This window comes from Callithrix jacchus, chromosome 6 (assembly GCF_049354715.1).
Source record: "Callithrix jacchus isolate 240 chromosome 6, calJac240_pri, whole genome shotgun sequence".
Classification (NCBI taxonomy): Eukaryota; Metazoa; Chordata; class Mammalia; order Primates; family Cebidae; genus Callithrix; species Callithrix jacchus.
Genome location: NC_133507.1, coordinates 4,715,855 through 4,738,870, shown reverse-complemented (window position 1 = coordinate 4,738,870; position 23,016 = coordinate 4,715,855). Strand labels below are relative to the sequence as shown.

The 23,016-nt window shown below is 57.9% G+C and overlaps 2 protein-coding genes and 14 non-coding genes across 22 annotated transcripts in view; all 16 read left to right on the top strand.

Annotated features, from left to right (window-relative positions):
* The window catches only part of LOC144582954 (uncharacterized), a 38,323-nt gene extending 30,476 nt beyond the window's left edge, over positions 1-7,847 (top strand). For all 4 annotated transcript variants that reach the window (XM_078375832.1, XM_078375836.1, XM_078375835.1 and 1 more), the window contains 12 exons: positions 32-128; positions 206-336; positions 722-765; positions 878-1,025; positions 1,473-1,588; positions 2,099-2,228; positions 2,608-2,651; positions 3,994-4,126; positions 4,508-4,551; positions 5,827-5,958; positions 6,342-6,384; positions 7,714-7,847. The gene's annotated coding sequence lies outside the window, so the exon portion shown is untranslated. The remainder of the gene's footprint in view (positions 1-31; positions 129-205; positions 337-721; positions 766-877; positions 1,026-1,472; positions 1,589-2,098; positions 2,229-2,607; positions 2,652-3,993; positions 4,127-4,507; positions 4,552-5,826; positions 5,959-6,341; positions 6,385-7,713) is intronic.
* LOC118155018 (small nucleolar RNA SNORD115) lies at positions 396-477 on the top strand. Its single transcript, XR_004745256.1, has one exon. It is a non-coding gene; the product is annotated as a small nucleolar RNA SNORD115 (small nucleolar RNA).
* Positions 2,284-2,364, top strand: LOC118155032 (small nucleolar RNA SNORD115). Its single transcript, XR_004745269.1, has one exon. It is a non-coding gene; the product is annotated as a small nucleolar RNA SNORD115 (small nucleolar RNA).
* On the top strand, positions 4,183-4,264 carry LOC118155011 (small nucleolar RNA SNORD115). The gene has a single exon (XR_004745249.1). It is a non-coding gene; the product is annotated as a small nucleolar RNA SNORD115 (small nucleolar RNA).
* LOC118155002 (small nucleolar RNA SNORD115) lies at positions 6,015-6,096 on the top strand. The gene has a single exon (XR_004745240.1). It is a non-coding gene; the product is annotated as a small nucleolar RNA SNORD115 (small nucleolar RNA).
* A 58-nt stretch (positions 7,848-7,905) lies between the features above and the next one.
* Positions 7,906-7,987, top strand: LOC118155005 (small nucleolar RNA SNORD115). The gene has a single exon (XR_004745243.1). It is a non-coding gene; the product is annotated as a small nucleolar RNA SNORD115 (small nucleolar RNA).
* A 1,721-nt stretch (positions 7,988-9,708) lies between these two features.
* Positions 9,709-9,790, top strand: LOC118155016 (small nucleolar RNA SNORD115). Its single transcript, XR_004745254.2, has one exon. It is a non-coding gene; the product is annotated as a small nucleolar RNA SNORD115 (small nucleolar RNA).
* Positions 9,791-11,489: 1,699 nt separating this feature from the next.
* On the top strand, positions 11,490-22,948 carry LOC128928108 (uncharacterized). 4 transcript variants are annotated; one of them, XM_078375827.1, is made up of 13 exons: positions 11,490-11,607; positions 11,988-12,032; positions 12,185-12,856; positions 13,785-13,829; positions 15,091-15,222; positions 15,753-15,797; positions 17,105-17,236; positions 17,620-17,665; positions 18,833-19,125; positions 19,498-19,542; positions 20,820-20,951; positions 21,489-21,533; positions 22,830-22,948. In XM_078375827.1, the coding sequence occupies exons 5-9, from the start codon at positions 15,177-15,179 to the stop codon at positions 19,005-19,007; spliced, it is 444 nt and encodes a 147-aa protein (XP_078231953.1). In that variant the 5' UTR covers positions 11,490-11,607; positions 11,988-12,032; positions 12,185-12,856; positions 13,785-13,829; positions 15,091-15,176; the 3' UTR covers positions 19,008-19,125; positions 19,498-19,542; positions 20,820-20,951; positions 21,489-21,533; positions 22,830-22,948. The 4 variants fall into 4 exon arrangements, with proteins under 4 accessions (XP_078231953.1, XP_078231954.1, XP_078231955.1 ...); XM_078375828.1 differs by lacking the exons at positions 21,489-21,533; positions 22,830-22,948 and having other exon boundaries at positions 18,833-19,071; positions 20,820-20,914; XM_078375829.1 differs by lacking the exons at positions 21,489-21,533; positions 22,830-22,948 and having other exon boundaries at positions 18,833-19,057; positions 20,820-20,910.
* On the top strand, positions 11,663-11,744 carry LOC118154997 (small nucleolar RNA SNORD115). Its single transcript, XR_004745235.1, has one exon. It is a non-coding gene; the product is annotated as a small nucleolar RNA SNORD115 (small nucleolar RNA).
* LOC118155039 (small nucleolar RNA SNORD115) lies at positions 13,457-13,538 on the top strand. Its single transcript, XR_004745276.3, has one exon. It is a non-coding gene; the product is annotated as a small nucleolar RNA SNORD115 (small nucleolar RNA).
* Positions 15,278-15,359, top strand: LOC118155027 (small nucleolar RNA SNORD115). Its single transcript, XR_004745265.1, has one exon. It is a non-coding gene; the product is annotated as a small nucleolar RNA SNORD115 (small nucleolar RNA).
* On the top strand, positions 15,433-15,514 carry LOC118154995 (small nucleolar RNA SNORD115). The gene has a single exon (XR_004745233.1). It is a non-coding gene; the product is annotated as a small nucleolar RNA SNORD115 (small nucleolar RNA).
* Positions 17,294-17,375, top strand: LOC118155001 (small nucleolar RNA SNORD115). Its single transcript, XR_004745239.1, has one exon. It is a non-coding gene; the product is annotated as a small nucleolar RNA SNORD115 (small nucleolar RNA).
* LOC118155009 (small nucleolar RNA SNORD115) lies at positions 19,182-19,263 on the top strand. Its single transcript, XR_004745247.1, has one exon. It is a non-coding gene; the product is annotated as a small nucleolar RNA SNORD115 (small nucleolar RNA).
* Positions 21,007-21,086, top strand: LOC118155046 (small nucleolar RNA SNORD115). The gene has a single exon (XR_004745283.1). It is a non-coding gene; the product is annotated as a small nucleolar RNA SNORD115 (small nucleolar RNA).
* On the top strand, positions 21,161-21,242 carry LOC118155022 (small nucleolar RNA SNORD115). Its single transcript, XR_004745260.2, has one exon. It is a non-coding gene; the product is annotated as a small nucleolar RNA SNORD115 (small nucleolar RNA).
* Positions 22,949-23,016: the final 68 nt, after the last annotated feature.

Here is a 23,016-nt window from a genome sequence, read left to right as displayed (position 1 = left end):
AGTCATGTGACCTGGTGCCCTGTTTTTCCAGAGTTACAGTCACAGGGAGAGCCAGGTGTTCCCCACATTCATGGCTGTCACTGTTTTACATGGATCCTGTCTCATGAGTTCATGGAGAGAGAGCATATGTGAGCCAGCACCCCCGACCCCTTTCCTGGGTGGAGGTGTGAGGCCCTGTTTGGACACCTGTCCCTCGCCCCTCCAGATGGTGGCCCTGGAGGAAGACTTGCATCTGTCCCACTGGCCCTGGACCCATGTCCCTGAGCCAGGTGCTCAGGCCCTGATGAGCTGAAGTTTGGGCCTTTCTGGTGCCCTAGTCTGCTGCACAGAGCTGTGGTAAGCCCAACTGGGTCCACTGAATGCATTTGTGCGGGTGGGTGACAGTGCCCTGCGTTGGGTCAATGATGAGAACCTTATATTTCTCTGAAGAGAGGTGATGACTTAAAAATCATGCTCAATAGGATTACGCTGAGGCCCAGCCTAGAGGAGAATTTTGAAAGAGGACACTGGGAATTACAAGTTCCTCGGTAGGACCGTGTATTTTGGGCTAGAGACCTGGAGGCTCAGAAGGGCATCTGGAGGGGGCCCAACCCTGTCTCTCTGCTCCTCTGTGAGGCAGCCCAGGCTCACTATGTGGGCCTGGTGTCCTCTTTCCCATTACCTGGTGGTGGGGCATTTTGTTGACTCCTTCCTGAGCCCCATTCTCCCCTGTGTCTTTCAGTGAGCTCTTCTGCCCAGCAGAGCCCCTGGCATTGACCAGCATAGGTGAGTGGATACTGCTGGGGTCATGGGCCATGATCCAGGCAGCATGGGGTCACCAAGTATCAGACTTCAGGACAGGAGGGTTTCCTCTGAGAGTTGACCTGAATCTCCACAGGAGGGTTATGTTGGTCCTCAGGAAGGCAGCTTCCTGGGGAATCTGACCCAAGGAGGACACCTTCCCTGGAGCCCTGCATGGGTGACAGTGGACCAGGCTGGAAAGGGTTTCTTCAGTCTCACGCCGGGCAACTCCCATCTGAGACTAGGTGTGTAAGTCTGTCCTTGAGGACCGCTCAGCACAAATGAGTGGGACCACAGGGGCTTCGGGGTGCCAAAGGGAATCACACAGGGGCCCTTCGTCTCACAGAGGGGTGGGCGATCAGGCCCATGGAGTCGGGCTGTTTAGATTCAAGGATGCGTGCCACTCATGGCCCTGAATGGGACCGACCCTGTTGAGCAGTGGGTCATTCCTGTGGTGCCTTCTTGAGCCCGGTGGGTGGCAGCGTGGCTTCAACTTGTTGGGTCAAGGCTGAGCCATGGCTGGTGCTTCGTGGTGCTCAGGCCGGCCCTGGGACTCATGGGCTTTGGGCTAAAGGTGCAGCCTGTCTGCCGCTGGGGGTCATCCCTTCTTCAAGGTCAGTGGCGGGAAGGGTGGCATCCTGAGATTGGAAGGCCCCCTTATGAGGGACTTGTCCCGGGAATTTCTCACACAGGCTGCGTCTGAGCCATGGGGTCATCTCCAGGACAGGGGGATCTTGGACCGAAGGAAAGGAGAGGACACCGTGTGGCTTCAGATTGTCTAAGTGTGGCGCAGCTCTGTGTTTGGCAGGTGTCTGGGGCGTAGATGAGGACCCACAAGAGAAAGCAGGTGGCCCTGGGCCCCAGGCTGCTATTTCTGCTATGTGCTTGGAAAGGGAGCCTGGGTTGGTGTACAGCTGCAGACTGTGTGACAGCCAGGTTGGCAGCAGCACCTGGTGTCAGGGCCAGGCTCCTTCATTGGCCATAAGCTGCTTGGTGGCCTCAGCTCCTGCCCAGGATTTTCTGTGGTCCAGGGTCGTGCAGTAGAGCCAGCATGGGCATGGAGGTGCTCCAGGGGCCTGCAGTAGCACGTAGCCTGGGCGTCTTGCCCAAGCCCAGTGACCTGCCTACCCTGTCCTTCCAGGGTTCGGTGGCCAGGAGGGCCAAGGGTTCGCTGGTTCCATGACCTTCATTATTTCATGTAGATTCCATCATATGGGTCCATGAAGGAAGAGCATGTGTGAGCCAGCATCCCTCCCCACTTTCCCACATGGAGGCATGAGGGCCTGTGTAAACACCTGCCTGTCTCCACTCCCTCCAGATGGCGAGCCCATAGGAAGTTTTGCTTTGAGCCTGCTGCCCCCAGGCCAGTGGCTGTCAGCCAGGTGCCCAGCCCTTGATGAGCTGAAGCTGGGGCCCTCCTGGCACCCTGGTCTCCTGCATTGAGCTTGGTGAGCACATCTGGATCCTGCTGGAAGTGTGTTGGGGGAGGGGGTGCCCTGAGTTGGGTCAATGATGAGAAACTTATATGTCCTGAAGAGAGGTGATGACTTAAAAATCATGCTCAATAGGATTACGCTGAGGCCCAGCCCAGGTGAGAATTTTGAAGAGGATGCTGGGAATTAGGAGTTCCCTGGCAGGACCACTGTATTTTGGGCTGAAGATCTGGAGGCTCTGAAGGGCATTTGGAGGGGTCCCAACCCTGTCTGTGCTCCTCTGTGAGGCAGCTCAGGCTCAGTATGTGGGCTTGGTGTCAGTTCCCCCTATTCCTGGGGGTAGGGTACTTTGTTGGCTCCTTCCTGAGCCCCCATTCTCCCCTGTGTCTTTCAGTGAGCTCTTCCACCCAGCAGAGTCCCTGGCATTGAGCAGCACAGGTGAGTGGACCCTGCTGGGGTCATGGCCATGAGCCAGGCTGTGTGGGTTTGCTGAGGGTCACCCTTCAGCCACAGGGGTCCTTAAGGGGTGACCTGAATCCTCATCTGGGATGGGTTGTTGAAGAGAGTGGCTTCCTTGGGAATGAGACCCAAGGAGGATGCCTTCCCTGAAGCCCAGAAGCCCTGCAGGGGCTGACGGTGGTCCAGGCAGTAAAGGGTTTCTTCAGGCCCACACAAACAGCGCCCCATTAAGACTTAGTACTCAGGTCAGGCCTCTAGGATGGCCCGGGCACATGAGGGGGCCACATGGGCTCCAGGGCACCAAGGGGGTCTTGCGGCTCTCTTTGACCTTGGAGAGGTGTATGCAATTCAGCCCATGGGGCTGGGTGATGGATTTTCAAGGATCACACCAAACCCAGGGCCCTGAATAGCACCAATCCTATTAAGCAATGGACCATCCTAGAGGTGCCTCTTTGAGCAAAGTGAGGGGCTGGCGCTGTTTCTCTGCGACTGCCTCTAGACTAGCTCTGGCAGGTGCCTGATAGTGCTGCAATGTGGCCCTGGGACTTGTGGGCTTTGGCCAAGGGGGCAGCCCATATCCCACTAGTGGTCACTTCTTCCTTGTGGGCGAGTGGTGGGAAGGTGGTGGGAAGGGTGTCCTTCTGAGGTGGGAGGGCCCACTATGGAACGGCCCGTCCCGGAAATTTTCTATCCAGGCTGGCTCTGTGCCATGGGGTCATCTCTAGGGGGGCCTGGGTCTTGGCCCAAGGAAAGAAGACATCATGTGTTCCCTGAATGGCTGAGTGTGGCCTGCTCTGCATGTGGGAGGTGTTGTATGGGGCATGGATGGGGACCCACCAGAGAACACACAAGGCGCTGGGGATTTAGGCTGCGATTTCCTATGTGTTGTGGAGCGGGACCTGGGTGCTCGCACTCCACACACAAGGGCAGGCTGTGCGACTGCCAGATCGGAAGCACATGGCATCCGGGCCGGTCTCCTTGGTTGCCCGTGAGCTAGTAGGTGGCTCTGGCCCACACCCTGGGGGCCAGTAGAGTCCTGGGGTGTGTGAGGCCACTGCTGCTGGCTGTGGAGGTGCTCAAGTGCCTGCAGTAGGGCGCAGCCATGGTGTCTTGCCCAAGCCCAGTGACCCGCCAGCCCTGTCCTTCCAGGACTCGGTGGTGGAAAGGGCCAGGTTCTCCCATGTCCATATGTCAGTGTTTCACAAAGACCCCATCGCATGGGTCCAAGGTGGGAAAGCAGGCAGGACCTGGCACCCTCCATCCCCTTCCCCACACGGAGGCATGAGGTTCCATTTTGACACGTCTACCTACTGTCCCCTAGATGGTGATCCTGGAGGAAGACTTGCATTGGGCCCTGCTGGCCCTGTATTAGTGATCATCAGTCAGGTGCCCAGCCCTTGGTGCACTGAAGCTCAGTCCCTTCCTGGCACCCTGGTCTCCTGCACTGAGCTTTGGTGAGCACATCCGGGTCCTTCTAGATACATCCGCAGGGAGGTGGGTGTCCTGGGTTGGGTCAATGATGAGAAACTTACATTGTCCTGAAGAGAGGTGATGACTTAAAAATCATGCTCAATAGGATTACGCTGAGGCCCAGCCTAGGGGAGAATTGTGGAAGAGTATGCTGGGATTTTAGGATCCCCTGCAGGACTACTGTATTTTGGGCTGGAGACCTCGAGGCTCTGAACAGCATCTTGGGGGTGCCCAACACTGTCTCTGCTCCTCTGTGAGACAGCCCAGTCTCACTATTTGGGCTCGGTGTGGGTGCTTTTGTTACCGGGGGACAGGGCACCTTGCTGGGTCTTTCCTGAGCCCCCATTCTCCCCTGTGTCTTTCAGTGAACTCTTCTGCCCAGCAGAGCCCCTAACATTAACCAGCACAGGTGAGTGGATCCTGCTGGGGTCCTGGGCCATTAGCCAGGCTGTGTAGGTTCGCTGAGGGTCACCCCTCAGCCACAAGGGTTTCCTCAGAAGCTGACCTGAATCCCGGCCTGGGATGGGTCCTCCAGGAGAGAGGCTTCCTTGGGAATCAGACCCAAGGAGGATACCTTCCCTGAATGGTCCAGGCAGTAAAGGGTTTTCTCAGCCCCATGCAGGGCAGTGCCCTGCTAAGACTCAGTGCTCAGGTCAGGCCTCTAGGACTCCCACGCCACATGAGAGTGGCCACAAGGGATCCGGGGTACCACAAGGGTCGGGGGCTCTCCGACCTGGGGGAGGGGGTGTGATTCAGCCCATGGGATCAGGCTGCCGATTTTCAAGGATTGCACCAAACCCATGGCCCTGAATGGGACCAAATGTATTCAGCAATGGGCCATCTCAGTGGTGCCTGTTTGAGCCAAGTGTGGGATGGCACTGTTTCCCTGAGATTGGCTCAGGACTAGCTCTGGCTGGTGCCTGATGGTGCTGGGAGTTTGGGGCTTTGGTCCAAGGTTGCAGCCCATGTCCCACTGGGGGTCACCTCTTCCCTGTCGGTAAATGGCAGTGTGGTGTCCTCCTGAGGTGGGAAGGCCCTCTGTGGAACGACCTGTCCCAGAAATTTTCTATCCAGGCTGCTTCTGAATCTTGGGGTCATCTCCAGGGGGTGGGGTCTTGGAAAGGAGAAGACATCACGTGTCCCCTGATTGACTGAGTGTGGCCTGCTCTGTGTGTGGGAGGTGTTGTATGGGGCAGGGATGGGGACCCACCAGAGAATCCACGAGGCCCTAGGGCCCCACGCTGCGATTTCTGATGTGTTGTACAGCGGGGCCTGGCTGCTCGCCTTCCACACACGGGGGCAGGCTGGGCGACTGCCAGTTCGGCAGCACCTGACATCCGGGCCAGCCTTCTTGGTTGGGCGTGAGATGGTAGGTGGCCCTGGCCCACACCCAGGGGAACAGCACATCCCTGGGGTTGTGCAAGCCAACTTTCGTGGGCAGTTGAGGTGCTCAAGGTACCTGCAGTAGGGCAAAGCAAGGGCAACTTGCCTAAGCCCAGTGACCCGCCTGCCCTGTCCTTCCAGGGTTCAGTGGTGGGGAGGGCCAGGGTTCCCCTACGTCCATGACATGTCAAGGTTTCACATCACATGGTTCCACGGTGGGAGAGCAGGCACCTCCCCACACCCTTCCCTGCGTGGAGGTGTGAGGTTCCATTTTGACACATGTCCACCTTCTATCCTCTAGATGGTGAGACTGAAGGAAGACTTTCAGTGGCCCCTGCTTGACCTTGGCAAGTGGTGGTCAGTCACGTGCCCAGCACTTGCTGTGCTGAAGCTCAGGCCTTTCTTGGTGCCCTGGTGTCCTGCACTGAGCTTGGTGAGCACATCTGTGTCCCGCTGGATGCATGTGTTGGGAGGGGGGTGCCCTGGGTTGGGTCAATGATGAGAACCTTATGTTGTCCTGAAGAGAGGTGATGACTTAAAAATCATGCTCAATAGGATTACGCTGAGGCCCAGCCTAGGGGAGAATGTTGGAGGAGAATGCTCAGATCCCAAGGTCCCCTGGCAGGGCCACTGTATTTTGGGTTGGAGTCCTCGGGATCCTGAAGGGCATCTCTGGGGTGCCCAACCCTGTCTCTGCACTCCTCCATGTGGCAGCACAGGCTCCATATGTGGGCGTGGTGTTGGCACTCCAGTTCCCTGGGGGCGGGGCAGGTTGATGTCTCCTCCCTGAGCCCCTTTCTTCTCTGTGTCTTTCAGTGAGCTCTTCTGCCACGTGGGCCTGTGGCCTCGAGTGGCATAGGTGAGTGGATCCTGCTGGGGTCACGGGCCATGAGCCAGGCCACGGGGGGTCGCTGAGGGTCACTCTTCAGTCAACAAGGGTTTCCTTAGGGAGCCACCTTGAATCCCCACCAGGGACGGATGGCTTCTCTAGGAGGGCGGCTTTTTTGGAAATTGATCCCAAGAAGGACAACATCTCTAAACCCTGCAGGGGTTATGGAGGTCCAGGCAGGAAAGGGTTCCTTCAACCCAATGCGGTGCAGCTCCTAGCTTAGACTTCGTGCACGGGTAAGGCCTGGAGGCCTGCCCAGGACACATGAGGGGGTCCACGGGGTCTCTGGGGGTTAATAGGTTTATGTGGGATATCTTAGTCCCTGAGGCTTGTGGCGGGGAGGGTGATTGGGCTTATGGAGTCAGGTCATGAAGATTCAAAGGTCAGGCCCAACCCATGGCCCTGATGGGACTGACCCTGTTGAGCAGTGGGGCGTCACAGTGGTGCCTCCTTGAGCATGGTGGGGTGGCATTGCCTGAGTGGGGTTGGGTCAAGGCTGAGCTCTGGCAGTCACTTGGTGGTTGGCTCTGGGAATCGTGGGCTTTGGGCAAAGGGTGCAGCCCACATTCCACTGGAGGTCATCCCATACCAAAGTGGAGTGGCCAGAAGGGTGGCATCTTGTGGTAGAAGGCCACTGTCAAGGGTTCTATGCCTGCAATTTGCTGCCCAGGCTGCTTCTGAGCCATGGGGTTACCTCCACGGTGGCGGGGTCTTGAGCCGAAGGAAAGGAGAGGACATGATGTGGCCCCGCATTGGCCGAGCGTGGCCCAGCTCTGTTTGGAAGGTGTGCAGTCCACAAATGGGAACCCAACAGAGAAAGCACGTGTCCCTGGGGCCCCAGGTTGCAATTTTTGGTGTAACCCTGTAGAGGACACTTGGATAGGTGCATTCCATGCCCAGGGGCAGCCTGTGTGACTGCTAGGTCTGCAGTGGCACATGGTGTCCAGGCCAGCCTCCTTGGTTTGCGGTGAGCTGGTTGGTGGCCCTGGCCCTGCCCAGTATCCCAGCATGGCCCAGAGTCGTGCCAGGGGGCTAGCGTGGGCAGTAAAAGCGCTCCAGGATCCTGCAGTAGGGTGCAGCCTGGGCATCTTGCTTGAATTCCATGACCTGCCTGTCCTGTCCTTCCAGGATTCAGTGGCAGGGAGGCCCAAGGATTCCCCAGATCATGACTTTCACTGTTTTACATGGATCCTGTCTTATGAGTGCAGGGAGACAGAACTGTGTGAGTCAGCACCCCTGCCCACTTTCCTGCATGGAGGCGTGAGGCCCTGTTTGGACACCTGTCCCCTGTCCCTCCAGATGGTGACCCTGGAGGAAGACTTGCATCTGGCCCACTGGCCCCGGGTCTGTGTCCCTCAGCAGGTGCTCAGGCCCTGGTGACCTGAAGCTCAGGCCCTTCCTGGCACCCTGGTCTCCTGCACTAAGCTGTGGTGAGCACATCTGGGTCCCACTGGATGCATGTGTAGGGGGTGGAGGTTGGTGCTCTGGGTTGGGTCAATGATGAGAATCTTACATTGTCTTGAAGAGAGGTGATGACTTAAAAATCATGCTCAATAGGATTACGCTGAGGCCCAGCCTAGGGGAGAATTTTGGAAGAGGATGGTGGGATCCCGAGGTCACTGGCAGGGACACTGTATTTCGGTTGGAGATCTCCAGACTCTGCAGACCATTATGGCAGCCCCAACCCCACCTCTGTGCTCCTCTGTGAGACAGCCCAGACTCCCTGTGCGGGCTTGGTGTCAGAGTCCCATTCCCTGGGGGTGAGGCAGGTTGGCGGCTCCTCCCTAGGTCCCCCCTTGTCCTTTGTGTCTTTCAGTGAGCTCTTCTGCTCAGGTGGGTCCCCTGGCATTGACTGGCATAGGTGAGTGGAAACTGCTGGCGTCATGGGCCATGAGCCAGTCTGCGTGGGGATGCCGGTTTAGCCTTTGGGACAGGAGGGTTTCCTCAGGGAGCCAGGGAATCCCCACCGAGAAGGGTTGGGTTCTCCAGGAAGGCCACTTTCTTCCTAAGATGGAGGACATCTATGAAGACTTGCAGAGGTGATGATGGTTCAAGCAGCTAAGAGTTTCTTCAGCCCCATTAGGGCAGCTCCCGGATGAGACTCTGTGCATGGGTCAGGCCTGGAGAACTGCCCGGGCCACATGCAGAGTGCCACACAGGCTTCGGGGCACCACAGGTGTCATGCAGTAGCTCTCAGTCCTCAGGGTTGTTGCGGGGGTGGTGACCGAGTGGTCAGGCCCACTGGGTCAGGATTTAGTGTTTCAAGGTTCACGCCCACCCATGGCCCTGAATGGGCCTGATGCTGTTGAGCAGTGAGCCATCCCAGTGGCGCCACATTGAGCCTGGTGGGGGTGCATTGCTATTTCAGTGGGGTTGGGTCAAGGTTGAGCTCTGGCCAGCTCCTGATGGTGATGCAGGCTGGCACGGGGACTTGTGGGCTTCGGGCCATGTCAGCAGCCCACATCCTGCTGGGGGGTCACGCCTTTCCTGAGTTCCATTGTAAGGAACTTCACCCTCCTTAGGTGGGAAGGCCCACTGTTGAGGGACCTGTCCCAGGAATTTGCTGCCCAGGCTGCTTCTGAGCCATGGCACCTCCACGTGGCGGGGTCTTGGGTCCATGGAATGGAGAAGACACCATGTGGCCCCTGATGGGTTGAGTACGGCCTGGCTCTGAGTTTGGGAGCAGTGTAGGGCATGGATGGGGGAACACCAGAGAAAGTACGTAGCCACGGGGCCCCAGGCTAGATTGCTGGTGTGCGCTTGGAGAGGGTGCCTGGTTGGGCGTCCACCATGCCCAGGGGCAGGCTGTGCAACTGCCAGGTCGGCAGCAGTGCTGGGCATCAGGACGACATTTTTGTTGGCTGTGAATTTGTTGGTGGCCCTGGCCTGTGCCCAGCGATCTCTGTACAGCCCTGGGGTCATGTGGAGCAGATAGCGTGGGCAGTGGAGGTCATCCTGCTGTAGGCAAGAGAACTACAGTAGGCGCAGCCAAGGCCTCTTGCCCTGTCCTTCCAGGGTTTGGTGTCAAGGAGGGTCAGGTTTGCCTGGTGTCCATAAGAGGTCAGTATTTCACAGGGATGCCATCCCATGGATCCTCCTCCTGTCCCCCCAGATGGTAAGCCCAGATGAGTTGTCCTAGGCCTGCAGTGCTCTGGCCAGAGGTATCAGCCAGGTGCCCAGGCCGTACTGCACTGAAGCTCAGGCCCTTCCTGGCGCCCTGGTCTCCTGCATGGAGCTGGTGAGCCCATCCGAGACCCACAGGATGCATGCATGGGGAGGGGGGTACCTTGGGTTGGGTCAATGATGAGAACCTTATATTTTCCTGAAGAGAGGTGATGACTTAAAAATCATGCTCAATAGGATTACGCTGAGGCCCAGCCTAGGGGAGAATTTTGGAAGAGGATGTTGGGATCCCAAGGTCACCGGCAGGGCCACTGTATTCTGGGCTAGAGACCTCAAGGCCCTGAAGGGCATCTTGGGGGGGGTCCAACCCTCTCTCTGCGCTCCTTGGTGAGGCAGCCCTGGCTCCCTGTGCAGGCTTGGTGTGGGTGCTGTAGTTCCCCTGGGTGGGGCATGTTGGTGGCGCCTCCCTGAACCCTTCTGCTCCCCTTGTGTCTTTCAGTGAGCTCTTCTGCCCAGGTGGGCCCTTTGGCATTGAGCAGCATAGGTGGGTGGATCCTGCTGGGGTCATGAGCATGGCAGAGTGACGTCACCGAGCATCTGCCTTTGGGTCATGAAGGTTTTCTAAAAGTATTGACCTGAATTCCCACTGGGGATGAATTCTCCAGAAGGTCTGCTTCCTTGGGAATTGAACCCAAGGAATACACCTATCCTAAAGCCGGCAGGAGTGTTGGTGGTCCAGGCAGGAAAGGGTTCCTTCAGCCCCATGCAGGGCAGCTCCCACCTGTGACTCATTGCATCCGTCAGGCCTCGAGGGTGCCCAGGATACATGAGGTGGCCAAAGGGGCTCCGGGGCCCTGCAGGTTCTCATGGGGGCTTTTATTTATTTATTTATTATTATTTTTTTGAGACAGAGTCTCACTCAGTCACCAGGCACCAAGCTGGAGTGCAGTGGCATGACCTTGGCTCACTGCAACCTCCACCTCCCGGGTTCAAGCAATTCTCCTGCCTCAGCCTCCCAAGTAGCTGGGACTACAGGCGCCTGTCATGGGGGCTTTTAATCCACAAACAGTAGTGCGCGGTTGGGCCCATGGGAGTCATGTCGCAGAGTTTCAAGGATCGCACGCCACCCATGCTCCTGAATTGGCCCGACTCTGGAGCAATGGACTATCCCAATGGCGCCTCCTTGAGTCTGGTGGTGGGTGGTGCTGTTTCCCTGGGGTTAGGTCAGGACTGAGCTCTGGCTGTGGGCTTTGGGCCATGACGACAGCTTGGGTCATGCCTGGGGTCACTTCCTGGAGGTTAAATGGTGGGAAAGGTGGCTTCCTCAGCTGGTAAACCCCGCTTTTGAGCAACCTGTCCTGGGAATCTGCCACCCAGGCTGCTTCTGAGCCATGGGGTAATCTCCAGGGTGGTGGCCTCTTAGGTCCAAGGAAAGGGGGTACACCACGTGTCCCCAGAATGGTTGAGTGTGGCCCAGCTCCGTGTTTCGGAGGTGTGCAGGGCATGGATGGGGACCCATCAGAGAAACTATGTGGCCCTAGAGCCCCAGGCTGTGATTTCTGGTTCACACTGGGACATGGGCAGGGGCAAGCTCTCGACTGCCAAGTCAGCAGTGGCACGTGGCATTCGGGCCAGCCTCCTATTTGGCCATGAGCTGGTTGGTAGCCCTCGCCTATGCCCAGTGGTCCCAGGGTGGCCCTGACCTCGTTCAGGGCAGCTGGCGGGGCAGTGGAGATGCTCTTGGGACCTGCTGTAGGGTGCAGCCTGGGCTTCCTGGTTTTGGTGGCAGGGAGGGCCAAGGGTGCTCCGTGTCCGTGTCCCTGACAGGTCAGTGTTCCCAATGGATCCCATCACATGGGTGATGGGTATCCCCCACTCACCTTCGCCCATGGAGGCATGAGGCCCTATTTGGACACATGTCCTCCTCCTTTCCCCTAGATGGTGAACCCAGAGGAAGACTTGCATTGGGCCCAATGTCTCTGGGCTTGTGTCCGTCAGCCATGTGCCCAGCCCCTGGTGCACTGAAGCTCAGGTCCTTCTTGGCACCCTGGTGTCCTGCACTGAGCTGTGGTGAGCCTCTCTGCGTCACACTGGATGCATGTGTGGGAGGAGGTTGGCTTCAGTTGGGTCAATGATGAGAACCTCATATTGTCCTGAAGAGAGGTGATGACTTAAAAATCATGCTCAATAGGATTACGCTGAGGCCCAACCTTGCTGAGAATTTTGGAAGAGGACACTGGGATCTCGAGGTCCCTGGCAGACCGCTGTATTTTTGGTTGGAGACCTCAAGGCCCTGAAGGGCATCTTGGTGCCCCCCAACCTTGTCTCTGTGCTCCTCTGTGAGGCAACCGAGGCTCCCTGTGGGGGCTTGGTGTCAGAGTCCTATTACCTGGGGGCGAGGCAGGTTGGTGGCTCCTCCCTGAGTCTCCCTTATCCTTTGTGTCTTTCAGTGAGCTCTTCTGCCCAGGTGGGCCCCCTGGCATTGACTGGCATAGGTGAGTGGCATCTGCTGTCGTCATGGGCCATGAGCCAGGCTGCAGGGGGATGCTGGTTCAGCCTTTGGGACAAGAGGGTTTCCTCAGGGAGCCAGGGAATGGGTTCCCCACTAGGGAGGGATGGGTTCTCCAGGAGGGCCGATTTCTTCCAGATGGGTCCCATGGAAGACATCTTCTCTGAAGACCTGCAGGAGTGACCATGGTTGAAGCAGCAAAGAGTTTCTTCAGCCCCATGCAGAGCAGCTCCCATGAGACTGTGCGTGGGTCGGTCCTGGAGAACTGCCCAGGCCACCTGTGGAGTGCCACATGGGCTTCGGGGCACCACAGGGGTCATGCAGGAACTCTCTCAGTCCTCAGGGTTGTTGCGGGGGTGGTGACCGAGCAGTCAGGCCTTAGTGTTTCAAGGTTCACGCCCACCCATGGCCCTGAATGGGCCTGACACTGTTGAGCACTGAGCCATCCCAGTGGCGCCACATTGAGCCTGGTGGGGGTGCTCACCGCACCAAACCTGTTGTTGAGCTCTGGCCGGCTCCTGATAGTGCTGCAGGCTGGCCTAGGGACTGTGGGCTTCGGGCCAGGTCAGCAGCCTGTGTCCTTCGTGGGGTGGGGGGGGGGTCACGCCTTTCCTGAGTTCCAGTGTAAGTATGGGTGGCCTCTTTAGGTGGGAAGGCCCACTGTTGAGGGACCCTGTTGGGGAATTTTCTGCCCAGGCTACTTCTGAGCCATGAGATCAACTCCTGGTGGCAGGATCTTGGGCCCAAAGAATTGAGAAGACACCATGTGGCCCCTGATTGGTCAAATATGGCCTGCTCTGAGTTTGGGAGGTATGTGGGACATGGACGGGGACGCACAAGAGAAAGCACGTAGCCATGGGCCGCAGGCTGAGATTTCCAGTATGCGCTTGGAGAGGGTGCCTGGTTGGGGGCCCACCCTGCCCAGGGGCAGGCTATGCAACTGCCACATCTGCAGCGGCTCCTGGTGTCAGGAGCAGCCTCCTTTGTAGGCGGTGAGCTGTTTGGTGGCCCCGGCCCATGTCCAGGGGTCTCTGTACAGCCTCAGGTTCTTGTGGATCAGTCAGCGTGGGCAGTGGAGGTTATCTTGAGGCCTGCAGTAGGCACAGCACAGGTGTCTTTCCGGAACCCAGTGACCTGCCTGTCCTGTCCTTCCAGGGTGTAGTGGCGGGGAGGGCCAGGGGTGCCCCATGTCCATGACAGGTCAGGATTTCACATGGATCCCATCACATGGGTCCTCCTCCTGTCACCCTGGATGGTGAACCTGGAGGAGGATTGCATTAGGCCCACTATGCCCAGGCCAGAGGCCATCTGCCAAGTGCCCAGGGCCTGTTGCACTGAACCTTAGGCCCTTCCTGGTGCCCTGGTCTCCTGCATGGAGCAGGTGAGCTCATCTGAGTCTGACCCTAGGTTAGGTCAATGATGAGAACCTTATATTTTCCTGAAGAGAGGTGATGAGTTAAAAATCATGCTCAATAGGATTACACTGAGGCCCAGCCTAGGGGAGAGTTTTGGACGTGAACATTGGGAATCATGAGGTCCCCTGGAAGGGCCACTATATTTTGGGCTAGAGACCTTGAGGCCCTCAGAGGCCTCTCAGGGGTACCCAACCCTGTCTCTGTGCTCCTCCATGAAGTACACCAGGTCCCTGTGTGGACTTGGTTTGACCTACCAGTTCCCTAGAGGCAGGGCATATTGGGGGCTGCTCTCTGAGCCCCTGTTCTCTCCTTGTGTCTTTCAGTGAGCTCTTCAGCTCAGAAGGGCCCCTCGGCCTTGACCCACATAGGTGAGTACATCCTGCTGGCGTCATGGGCCATGAGTCAGGTCACATGCTGTCCCCGAGGGTAAGTCTTCCAGACGGGAGGGTTTCCTCAGGGACCTGACCTGTGTATCCACTGAGGAGGGACAGTTTCTCCAGGAGGGCAGCTTCCTTGGGAATCGTACCCAAGACCTGGCCTTTCCGAAGACCTGCAGGGTAACAGTGGTCCAGGCAGGAAAGTGTTCCATTGGCACCACACAGGGCAACTTCCAGCTGAGACTGTGAGTGTATGTCAGCCTCGAGAACTGCCCAGGCCACATAAGGGGTTACAGGGCCTCCGGGGCACCATGGGGATCACGCAAGAGTTCTCTTTCCCTGGAGGGGGTGCCTGAATAAGGTCATGGAGTCGGGCCGTGGACATTCAAGGATAGCCATCCAACCACGGCCCTAAAAGGGCTGACCTTTTGAGGAATGGGCCATCCCATAGCGCCTCTTTGAGCTTGGTGGGGGTCAGTGCTGTTTCCCTGGGTAAGGGTCAAGGCTGAGCTCTGGCCGATGCCTGGTGGTGCTGCGGGCAGGCCCTGGGACTTGTGGGCTTTAGGCCATGTCGGCCGCCCTCGTCCTGCTGGAGGTCACCCCTTCCCCATAGGTGAGAGGCTGGAAGAGCGGACTCAGGTGGGAAGGCCTCCTGCAATGGTCCTGTTTCAGGAATTTACTGCCCAGGCTTTTTCTGTGCCACGGGGTTCTCTCCACGGTGGTGGAGTCTTCAGCCTAAGGAAAGGAAAGGGTGTCCTAGCTCTGTGTTTGGGACTTGTGCGGGGCATGGATGGGGACTTATCAGAGAAAGCACGTGGCCCTGGGACTCCAGGCTTCTCTTTCAGGTGTGGCTTGCAAAGGGCCTCACCCAGGGGCAGGCTATGCCGCTTCTATGTCCACAGATGCATATGGCTTCTGGGCCAGCCTCCTCGGTTGGCCATGAGCTGGTTGGTGACCCTGGCCCTTTCTCAGTGATTCCAGAACAGCTCTGGGATGTTGTGAAGGGGAAGACAGAGGGGGCAGTAGAGGTGCCCTTAAGGTCTGCAGTAGGGCACTGCCTGGGGATCTTGCCCAAGCCCAGTGACCTCCCTGCCCTGTTTTTTCAGGGTTTGGTCATGGGGAGGGCCAGGGGTGCCCCATGTCCGTGACAGGTCAGTGTTCCACATGGATCCCATCACATGAGTAACCCTTACCTCCTTTCCACATGCAGGCATGAGACCCTGTTTGGACACACGTTCTCCTGTCCCCCTAGATGTTGAGCCTGGAGGAAGACTTATGTGAGGCCCAGTGAAGCCAGGCCGGTGTGTGTCAGCCAGGTGCTCAGCCCATGGTGCGCTGATGTTCGGGCCCTTCCTGGCACCCTGGTCTCCGGCACTGAGCTGTGGTGAGCACATCTGGGTCCCACTGGATCCATGCGTGCAGAGAGGGTGCTCTCGGTTGGGCCAATGATGAGAACCTTATATTGCCCTGAAGAGAAGTGATGACTTAAAAATCATGCTCAACAGGATTACGCTGAGGCCCAGCCTAGGGGAGAGTTTTGGAAGACCATGCTGGGTCCCACTGGATCCATGCTTGGGAGGGGGTGCCCTGGGTTGGGTCGATGATGAGAACCTTATATTGTCCTGAAGAGAGGTGATGACTTAAAAATCATGCTCAATAGGATTACGCTGAGGCCCAACCTGGGTGAGAATGTTGGAAGAAGACGCTGGGATCCCCAAGTCCCCAGCAGGCCCCTGTATTTTGCGCTGGAGACCTAATGACTCTGAAGGGCATAGGTGCCCAGCCTGTCTCTGCCCTTCTCCATGAGGCAGCTGAGGCTCCCTGTGCAGGTTTGGAGTCGGTGCTCCAGTTCCCTGGGCCAGGGAACATTAGTGGCTTCTTCCTGAGCCCCTATTCTCTCCTTGTGTTTTTCAGTGAGCTCCTTCACCCACCTGAGCCACCTGGCATTGACCATAATAGGTGAGTGGATCCTGCTGGGGTCATGGGCCGTTAGCCAGGCCACGTGATGTTGCCGAGGGTCAGACTTTCTGCCACGGGGAATTTGTCAGGCAGCTGACCTGAATTCCCACCAGGAGGGCTGCTCTTTTGAGAATCAGACCCAAGGGGGACACCTTCCCTGAAGCCCTGCAGGGTTGATGGTGGTCCAGGCAGGAAAGCGTATCTTCAGCACCCACGTAGTACAACTCCTGTCTGGGACTAGGTGCTCAGGTCAGGCCTTAAGGACTGCTTAGGCTGCAGGAGGAGAACAGAGGGACTTTAGGCCACCACGGGGCTCACACGGGAGCTGTGGGTGCGTGGTGTGTGGTGCCCAAATGGGCCTCTTGGGTTGGGTCACAGAGATTCAAGGGTAGTGCCCAACCATGCTGAATTTGACCGTCCCTGTTGAGAAAAGGGTCATCCCAGTGGGTCTCCTGGAGCCTGGTCATGGGGTGGCGTTGTTTTCTGGGGGTTGGGTCAAGGCAGAGCTCTGGCTGGCACCTGGTGGTATTGCAGGTCAGCCCTGGGACTTGTGGGCATCGGGCCAAGGGGGAGCCCACATCCCGCTGCAGGTCACCCTTTTTCCAATAGCAGGTGTCTGGAAGGGTGGCCTCCTGAGGTGGGAAGGCCTGCTGTTGAGGGACCTGTGCCAGCAATTTGTCTCTCAAGCTTCTTCTGAGCTTTGGGGCCACGTCCAAGGTGTGAGGTCTTGGGCCCAGGCAAAGGAGAGGGCTCTGTGGGGCTCCTCATTGGCCACGTGTGGCTGGCTCTGTGTGTGGGAGGTATACAGAGTATGGATGGGGTCCCACCTGAGGAAGCACATGGCCCTGTGGTGTGATTTCTGTTTCATTCTTGGAGAGGATGCCTGGAGGCACGCTCCCCACACCCAGGGAAAGGCTACGTGACTGCCAAGTCTGCGCGGCTTGTGGCATCTGGGCAGGCTTCCTTCATTGGCCGTGTCCTGGATGGTGGCCAGGGTCTGTGCCCAGTGGTCCCAGGGCAGCCCTGGGGTGATGCAGTGGAGCAGTTTTGGACAGCAGAAGTGCTCCTGGGGTCTGCAGTACAGCACTGCCTGGGCATTTTGCCCAAGCCCAGTGACCCACCTGCCCTGTCCTCTCTGGGTTCGGTGGAAGGGAGGGCCGAGGGTGAACCCCATTCCTGACGGCTCAGCATTTAACATCAAAGTCATTACACGTGTCCATGGAGGGGGAGCAAGGGTGAGCTGGCACCCCTACCCCTTCCCCGCATGGAGGTCAGTTTGGATACACGTCCTCCTCCTGTCTCTGCAGATGGTGATCCCGGAGGAAAACTTGGGTTGGGTCTGCTGTCTCTGGGCCAACGTCAGTCACACAGGTGCCTGGCCCACAGTGTGCTGAAGCTCGGGCCCTTCCCGGAGCGCTTGGCTCCTGCACTGAGCTGTGGTGAGCCCATCTGTGTCCTGCTGGATGCATGCGTAGGGAGGGGGGGTGCCCTGCATTGGGTCGATGATGAGAACCTTATATTGTTCTGAAGAGAGGTGATGACTTAAAAATCATGCTCAATAGGATTACGCTGAGGCCCAGCCTAAGGGAGGATTGTGGAAGAGGTTGCTGGGATTCTGAGGTCTCCAGCAGAGCCACTGTATTTTGGGCTGGAGCCCTGGAGGCCCTGAAGGGCATCTCTGGGGTGCCGAGCCCTGTCTCTGTGCTCCTCCATGAGGCAACCCAGGCTCCCTGTGTTGACTTAGTATCCGGGCTCTGGTCCCTGGGGGCGAAGCGCATTGGAGGCTCCTTCCTGAGCCCCTGTTCTCCCCCATGTCTTTCAGTGAGCTCTTCTGCCCAAGTGGTCCCCCCTGAAATTGACCGGCATAGGTGAGTGGACCCTGCTGCGGTCATGGGACATTAGCCAGACCATCTGGAGTTACCGAGGTTCAGACTTGAGGCCATGAGGGTTTTCTCAGGCAGCTGACTTGAATTCCCACCTGGGAAAGATGAATTTTTCAGGAGGGCCGTTTTTTGGGAATTGAACTCAGGGAGGATGCCTTCCCTGAAGCCCTGCAGGGGTGATGGTGGTCCAGGCAGAAAAGGGTTCCTTCACTGCCATGTAGGGCAGCCTCCAGCTGAGACTTAGTGCTCTGGTCAACCCTTGAGGACTGCCCAAACACAATCAGGGGGGCCACAGGGACTCCGGGTGCCATGGGGTCACATAGGAGCTTTCAGTCCCTGGATTGTGGGGTGTGGATGGACCTGTAGGGTTGGGTTGTGGAGATTCGAGCATCGTGCTTCGCCTATGGCCCTGAATGCGACTGTCCCTGTTGAACAATTTGCCATCCTGGTGGGTCTTCTGGAGCCTAGTTGAGGGCAGCATTATTTCCCTGGGGTTGGATCAAGGTGGAGCTCTGGCCAGACCTGGTGGTGCTACAGGTCAGCCCTGGGACTCTTGGGCCTTGGGCCAAGGGGCAGCCCTCATCCTGCTGAGGGTCATCCTATCTCCGAGGTTGAATGTCATGAAGGGTGGCCTCCTGAGTTGGAAAGGCTTGCTGTGAAGGGACCTGTGTCATTTTGTAGCTCAGGGTGCTTGGGAGCCATAGTGTCAGCTTCAGAGTAGTAGAGTTTGTGCCCAAGCAAAGGAGAAGGCACCATGTGGCTCCCAGTTGGCCACCTGTGGCTGCCTGTGTGTGTGCGAGGTATGCGGAGTATGGATGGTGACCCACCAGAGAAAGCACGTGGCCCTGCAGCCCCACGCTGTGACTTCTGGTGCACGCTTGCAGAGTGTCGCTAGATCTAGATGCGCGCTCCCCACACCCAGGGTAGGCTGTGTGGCTGCCAGGTCTGCAGCAGCGTGTGGTCTCTGGGCCAGCCTTCTTGGTTGGCCATGAGTGGCTGGTGGCCCTGGCCTGTGCCCAGTGGTCTTAGGGAGGAGTCCCTTGGGTCATGCAGGGAAGCCTCTTGGGCTGTGGAGATGCTCTCAGGACCTGCCGTATGGTGCAGCCTGGCATTTTGTCTGAGCCCAGCAACCTACCTGCCCTGTCATTCCAGAGTTTGGTGGCAGGGACAGCCAAGGGTTCCCCATGTCCATGATGATGCAGTATTTCACTTGGATCTCATCCCCTGGGTCCATGGAGGGCAAGCATGCGTGAGCTGGCCTCACCTACCTCCTTCCCCACATGGAGCTCATCTTGGACACGTGTCCTCCACGTGTACCCCAGACTGAAGAAAGACTTGCATTGGGCCTGCTGTTCCGGGCCAGTGGCCATCAGCCAGGTGCCTCGCCCCTGGTGCGCTGAAGCTCGGGCCCTTTCTGGCACCCTGGTGTCCTGCACTGAGCTGTGGTGAGCACATCCGGGTCCCACTGGATACATCCGCGGGGTGGGGGGTGCTCTAGGTTGGGTCAATGATGAGAACCTTATATTGTCCTGAAGAGAAATGATGACTTAAAAATCATGCTCAATAGGATTACGCTGAGGCCCAGCCTAGGGGAGAATTTTGGACATGGACCCTGGGAATCATGAGGTCCCTGGCAGGGCCATTGCAATTTGGGCTGGAGACCTTGAGGTCCTCAAGGGCCTCTCAGGTGTACCCAACCCTGTCTCTGTGCTCCTCCATGAAGCACAGCAGGCTCCCCGTGTAGACTTGGTTTGACCCACCAGTTCCCCAGAGGCAGGGCACATTGGGGGCTCCCGTTCTCCCCTTGTGTCTTTCAGTGAGCTCTTCAGCTCAGAAGTGCCCTTCGGCCTTGACCCGCAGAGGTGAGTACATCCTGCTGACGTCATGGGCCAGTCCACATGCTCGCCCCGAGGGTCAGTCTTCCAGACAGGAGGGTTTCCTGAGTGAGCTGACCTGTTTCTTCACTGGGGAGGGACAGTTTCTCTAGGAGGGCAGCTTCCTTGGGAATCGTACCCAAGACCTTGCCTTTCTGAAGACCTGCAGGGTAACAGTGGTCCAGGCAGGAAAGTGTTCCATTGGCACCACACAGGGCAAATTCCAGCTGAGACTGTGAGTGTATGTCAGCCTCGAGAACTGCCCAGGCCACATGAGGGGGTCACAAGGCCTCTGAGGCACCATGGGGATCACGCAAGAGCTCTCTTTCCCTGGAGAGGGTGCCTGAATAAGGTCATGGAGTCGGGCTGTGGACATTCAAAGATCGCCATCCAACCACGGCCCTAAAAGGGCTGACCTTTTGAGGAGTGGGCCATCCCATAGCGCCTCTTTGAGCTTGGTGGGGGTCAGTGCTGTTTCCCTGGGTGTGGGTCAAGGCTGAGCTCTGGCCGATGCCTGGTGGTGCTGCAGGCAGGCCCTGGGACTTGTGGGCTTTAGGCCATGTCGGCCGCCCTCGTCCTGCTGGAGGTCACCCCTTCCCCTTGGGTGAGAAACTGGAAGAGCCCATTTTGAGGTGGGAAGGCCTCCTGCAATGGTCCTGTTTCAGGAATTTACTGCCCAGGCTTTTTCTGTGCCACGGGGTCATCTCCACGGTGGTGGAATCTTCAGCCTAAGGAAAGGAAAGGGTGTCCTAGCTCTGTGTTTGGGACATGTGCGGGGCATGGATGGGGACCCATCAGAGAAAGCATGTGGCCCTGGGACTCCAGGCTTCTATTTCAGGTGTGGCTTGCAAAGGGCATCTGGACAGGTGTCTTTCATGCCCAGGGCAGGCTATGCCGCTTCCATGTCCACAGATGCATATGGCTTCTGGGCCAGCCTCCTCGGTTGGCCATGAGCTGGTTGGTGACCCTGGCCCTTTCTCAGTTATTCCAGAACAGCCCTGGGATGTTGTGAAGGGGAAGACAGAGGGGGCAGTAGAGGTGCCCTTAAGGTCTGCAGTAAGGCACTTCCTGGGTGTCTTGCCCAAGCCCAGTGACCTCCCTGCCCTGTGTTTTCAGGGTTTGGTCATGGGGAGGGCCAGGGGTGCCCCATGTCCGTGACGGGTCAGTGTTCCACATGGATCCTGTCACATGGGTAACCCTTACCTCCTTCCCACATGCAGGCGTGAGACACGGTTTGGAAACATATTCTCCTTCTGTCCCCCTAGATGTTGAGCCTGGAGGAAGACTTATGTGAGGCCCAGTGGAGCCAGGCCAGTGTCCGTCAGCCAGTAGCTCACCCCCTGGTGCACTGAAGTTTGGGCCCTTCCTGGCACCCTGGTCTCCTGCACTGAGCTGTGGTGAGCACATCTGAGACCCACTAGATCTATGTGTGGGGAGAGGGTGCTCTCGGTTGGGCCAGTGATGAGAATCTATATTTCCTGAAGAGAAGTGATGACTTAAAAATCATGCTCAACAGGATTACGCTGAGGCCCAGCCTGGGGGAGAGTTTTGGAAGACCATGCTGGGTCCCACTGGATCCATGCTTGGGAGGGGGTTGCCCTGGGTTGGGTCGATGATGAGAACCTTATATTTTCCTGAAGAGAGGTGATGACTTAAAAATCATGCTCAATAGGATTACGCTGAGGCCCAGCCTAGGGGAGAGTTTTGCTAGAGGATGCTGGGATGCCCAGATCTCCGGCAAGGCCACCATATACTGGGCTAGAGACCTGGAGGCCCTGAAGGGCATCTGGAGGGGGCCCAGCTCTGTCTCTGCACTCCTCTGTGAGGCAGCCCAGGCTCCCTGTGCGGGCTTGGTGTTGGTGCTCCTGTTCCCTGGGGGCAGGGAACGTGGGTGGCTCCTCCCTGAGCCCCCACTCTTTTCTTCTGTCTTTCAGTGAGCCTGTCTGCCAACGGTGGCCTCCTGGCACTGACCAACATAGGTGAGTGGATCGTGCTGGGGTCATGGTTCCTGAGCCAGGCCATGTCGGGTCACCGAGGGTCAGCCTTTGGGCCGCAAGGGTTTCCCCCGGGAGCTGACCTGAATCCCCACCAGGGAGGGATGGTTTCTTCAGGAGGGCAGCTTCCTTGGGAATTTTGCCTGAGGGGGATGTCTCCTCCGAAGCCCTGCAGGGGTGATGATGGTCCAGATAGCAAAGGGTTTCTTCAGCCCCATGCAAGACACGGCCCAGTTGAGCTGGTGTGCGGGTCAGGCCTGGAGAACTGAGGTGGGCCAGAGGGGCTCTGCGGTGCCATGAGTGTCATGTGGGAGCTCTCAGTCTCCGAGTTTGTTCTAGGGGATGGTGACGGTCGGGCTCTGGAGGTTCAAGGATCTCATCCCCTCTGTGGTCCTGAGTGGGGCCGACCCTGTTTACCGAGTTTGTTCTAGGGGATGGTGACGGTCGGGCTCTGGAGGTTCAAGGATCTCATCCCCTCTGTGGTCCTGAGTGGGGCCGACCCTGTTTAGCAGCAGGCCAACCCAGTGGCACGTACTCAGCCTGTTGGGGGTGGTGCGGTTTCAAAGGTGTTGGGTGAAGGCTGAGATCCGGCCAGCACCTGGTGGTGCTGTAGGCCAGCCGTGTGACCCATGGGCTTTGGGCTGTGGGTCAGCCTGCATCCCATTGGGGGTCACCCGTTCTCTGAGTTTTAGTGGCAGTAATGGTGGCATTCTGGGGTGGGGTGGCCCACTGTCCCTGTACCGGGAATTTGCCATCCGTTTTTTTCTGAGCCATGGGGTCACCTCCAGGGTGGCAGGGTCTTGGGCCCAAGGAAAGGAGAAGATACCGTGTAGCCATTGATTGGCCGAGTGTGGCCTGGCTCTGTGGGAGGCGTGTGGGATATGGATGCGGTCCTACCAGTGAAAGCACGTGGCCTGGGTCCCCAGGCTGTGATTTTCAGTGCACACTTGGATAGGGGCCTCAGCGGTTGCCCACCACGCCCAGGGGCAGGCTGTGTGACTGCCAGATTTGCATGGTGCATACCTTCCGAGCTCTCCTCCTTGGTTGGCCTTGAGCTGGTTGGTGGTTGTGGCCGGTGCCCCGTGGTCACAGGGCAGTCCTGGGATCATGCTGGGGAGCCAGCAGGGGCAGTGGAGGTGTTCTCTGGGGTGGTATAAGAGAACCCAAACCCATTGCCCAAACCCAGTGACCAGCCTGCCCTGTTTTTTCCGGGTTTGGTGCTGGGTCAGGGTTTCACATGGACCCATCACTTGGGTATCCCTTAACCCCTTTTCCACACAGAGGTGTGAGGCTCTATCTGGACACATGTACTCCTCCTGTCCCCCAGATGGTGAGCCCAGAGGAGGACTTGCATTGGGCACAATGGCCCTGGGACAGTGTCTGTCAGCTGAGTTCCCAGCCCGCAATGCGCTAAAGCTCAGGTCTTTCCCGGCACCTTGGTCTCCTGCCCTAAGCTTGGTAAGCACAT

Excerpts from the sequence above, each read along its gene's own strand:
- LOC128928108 (XM_078375827.1), top strand. The coding sequence starts at position 15,177 with ATGTTCGGGCCCTTCCTGGCACCCTGGTCTCCGGCACTGAGCTGTG. Across the intron at positions 15,798-17,104 it reads CCTGGCATTGACCATAATAG|ATGGTGATCCCGGAGGAAAA; the intron begins GTGAGTGGATCC and ends CTGTCTCTGCAG. Across the intron at positions 17,237-17,619 it reads GGCTCCTGCACTGAGCTGTG|TGAGCTCTTCTGCCCAAGTG; the intron begins GTGAGCCCATCT and ends CATGTCTTTCAG.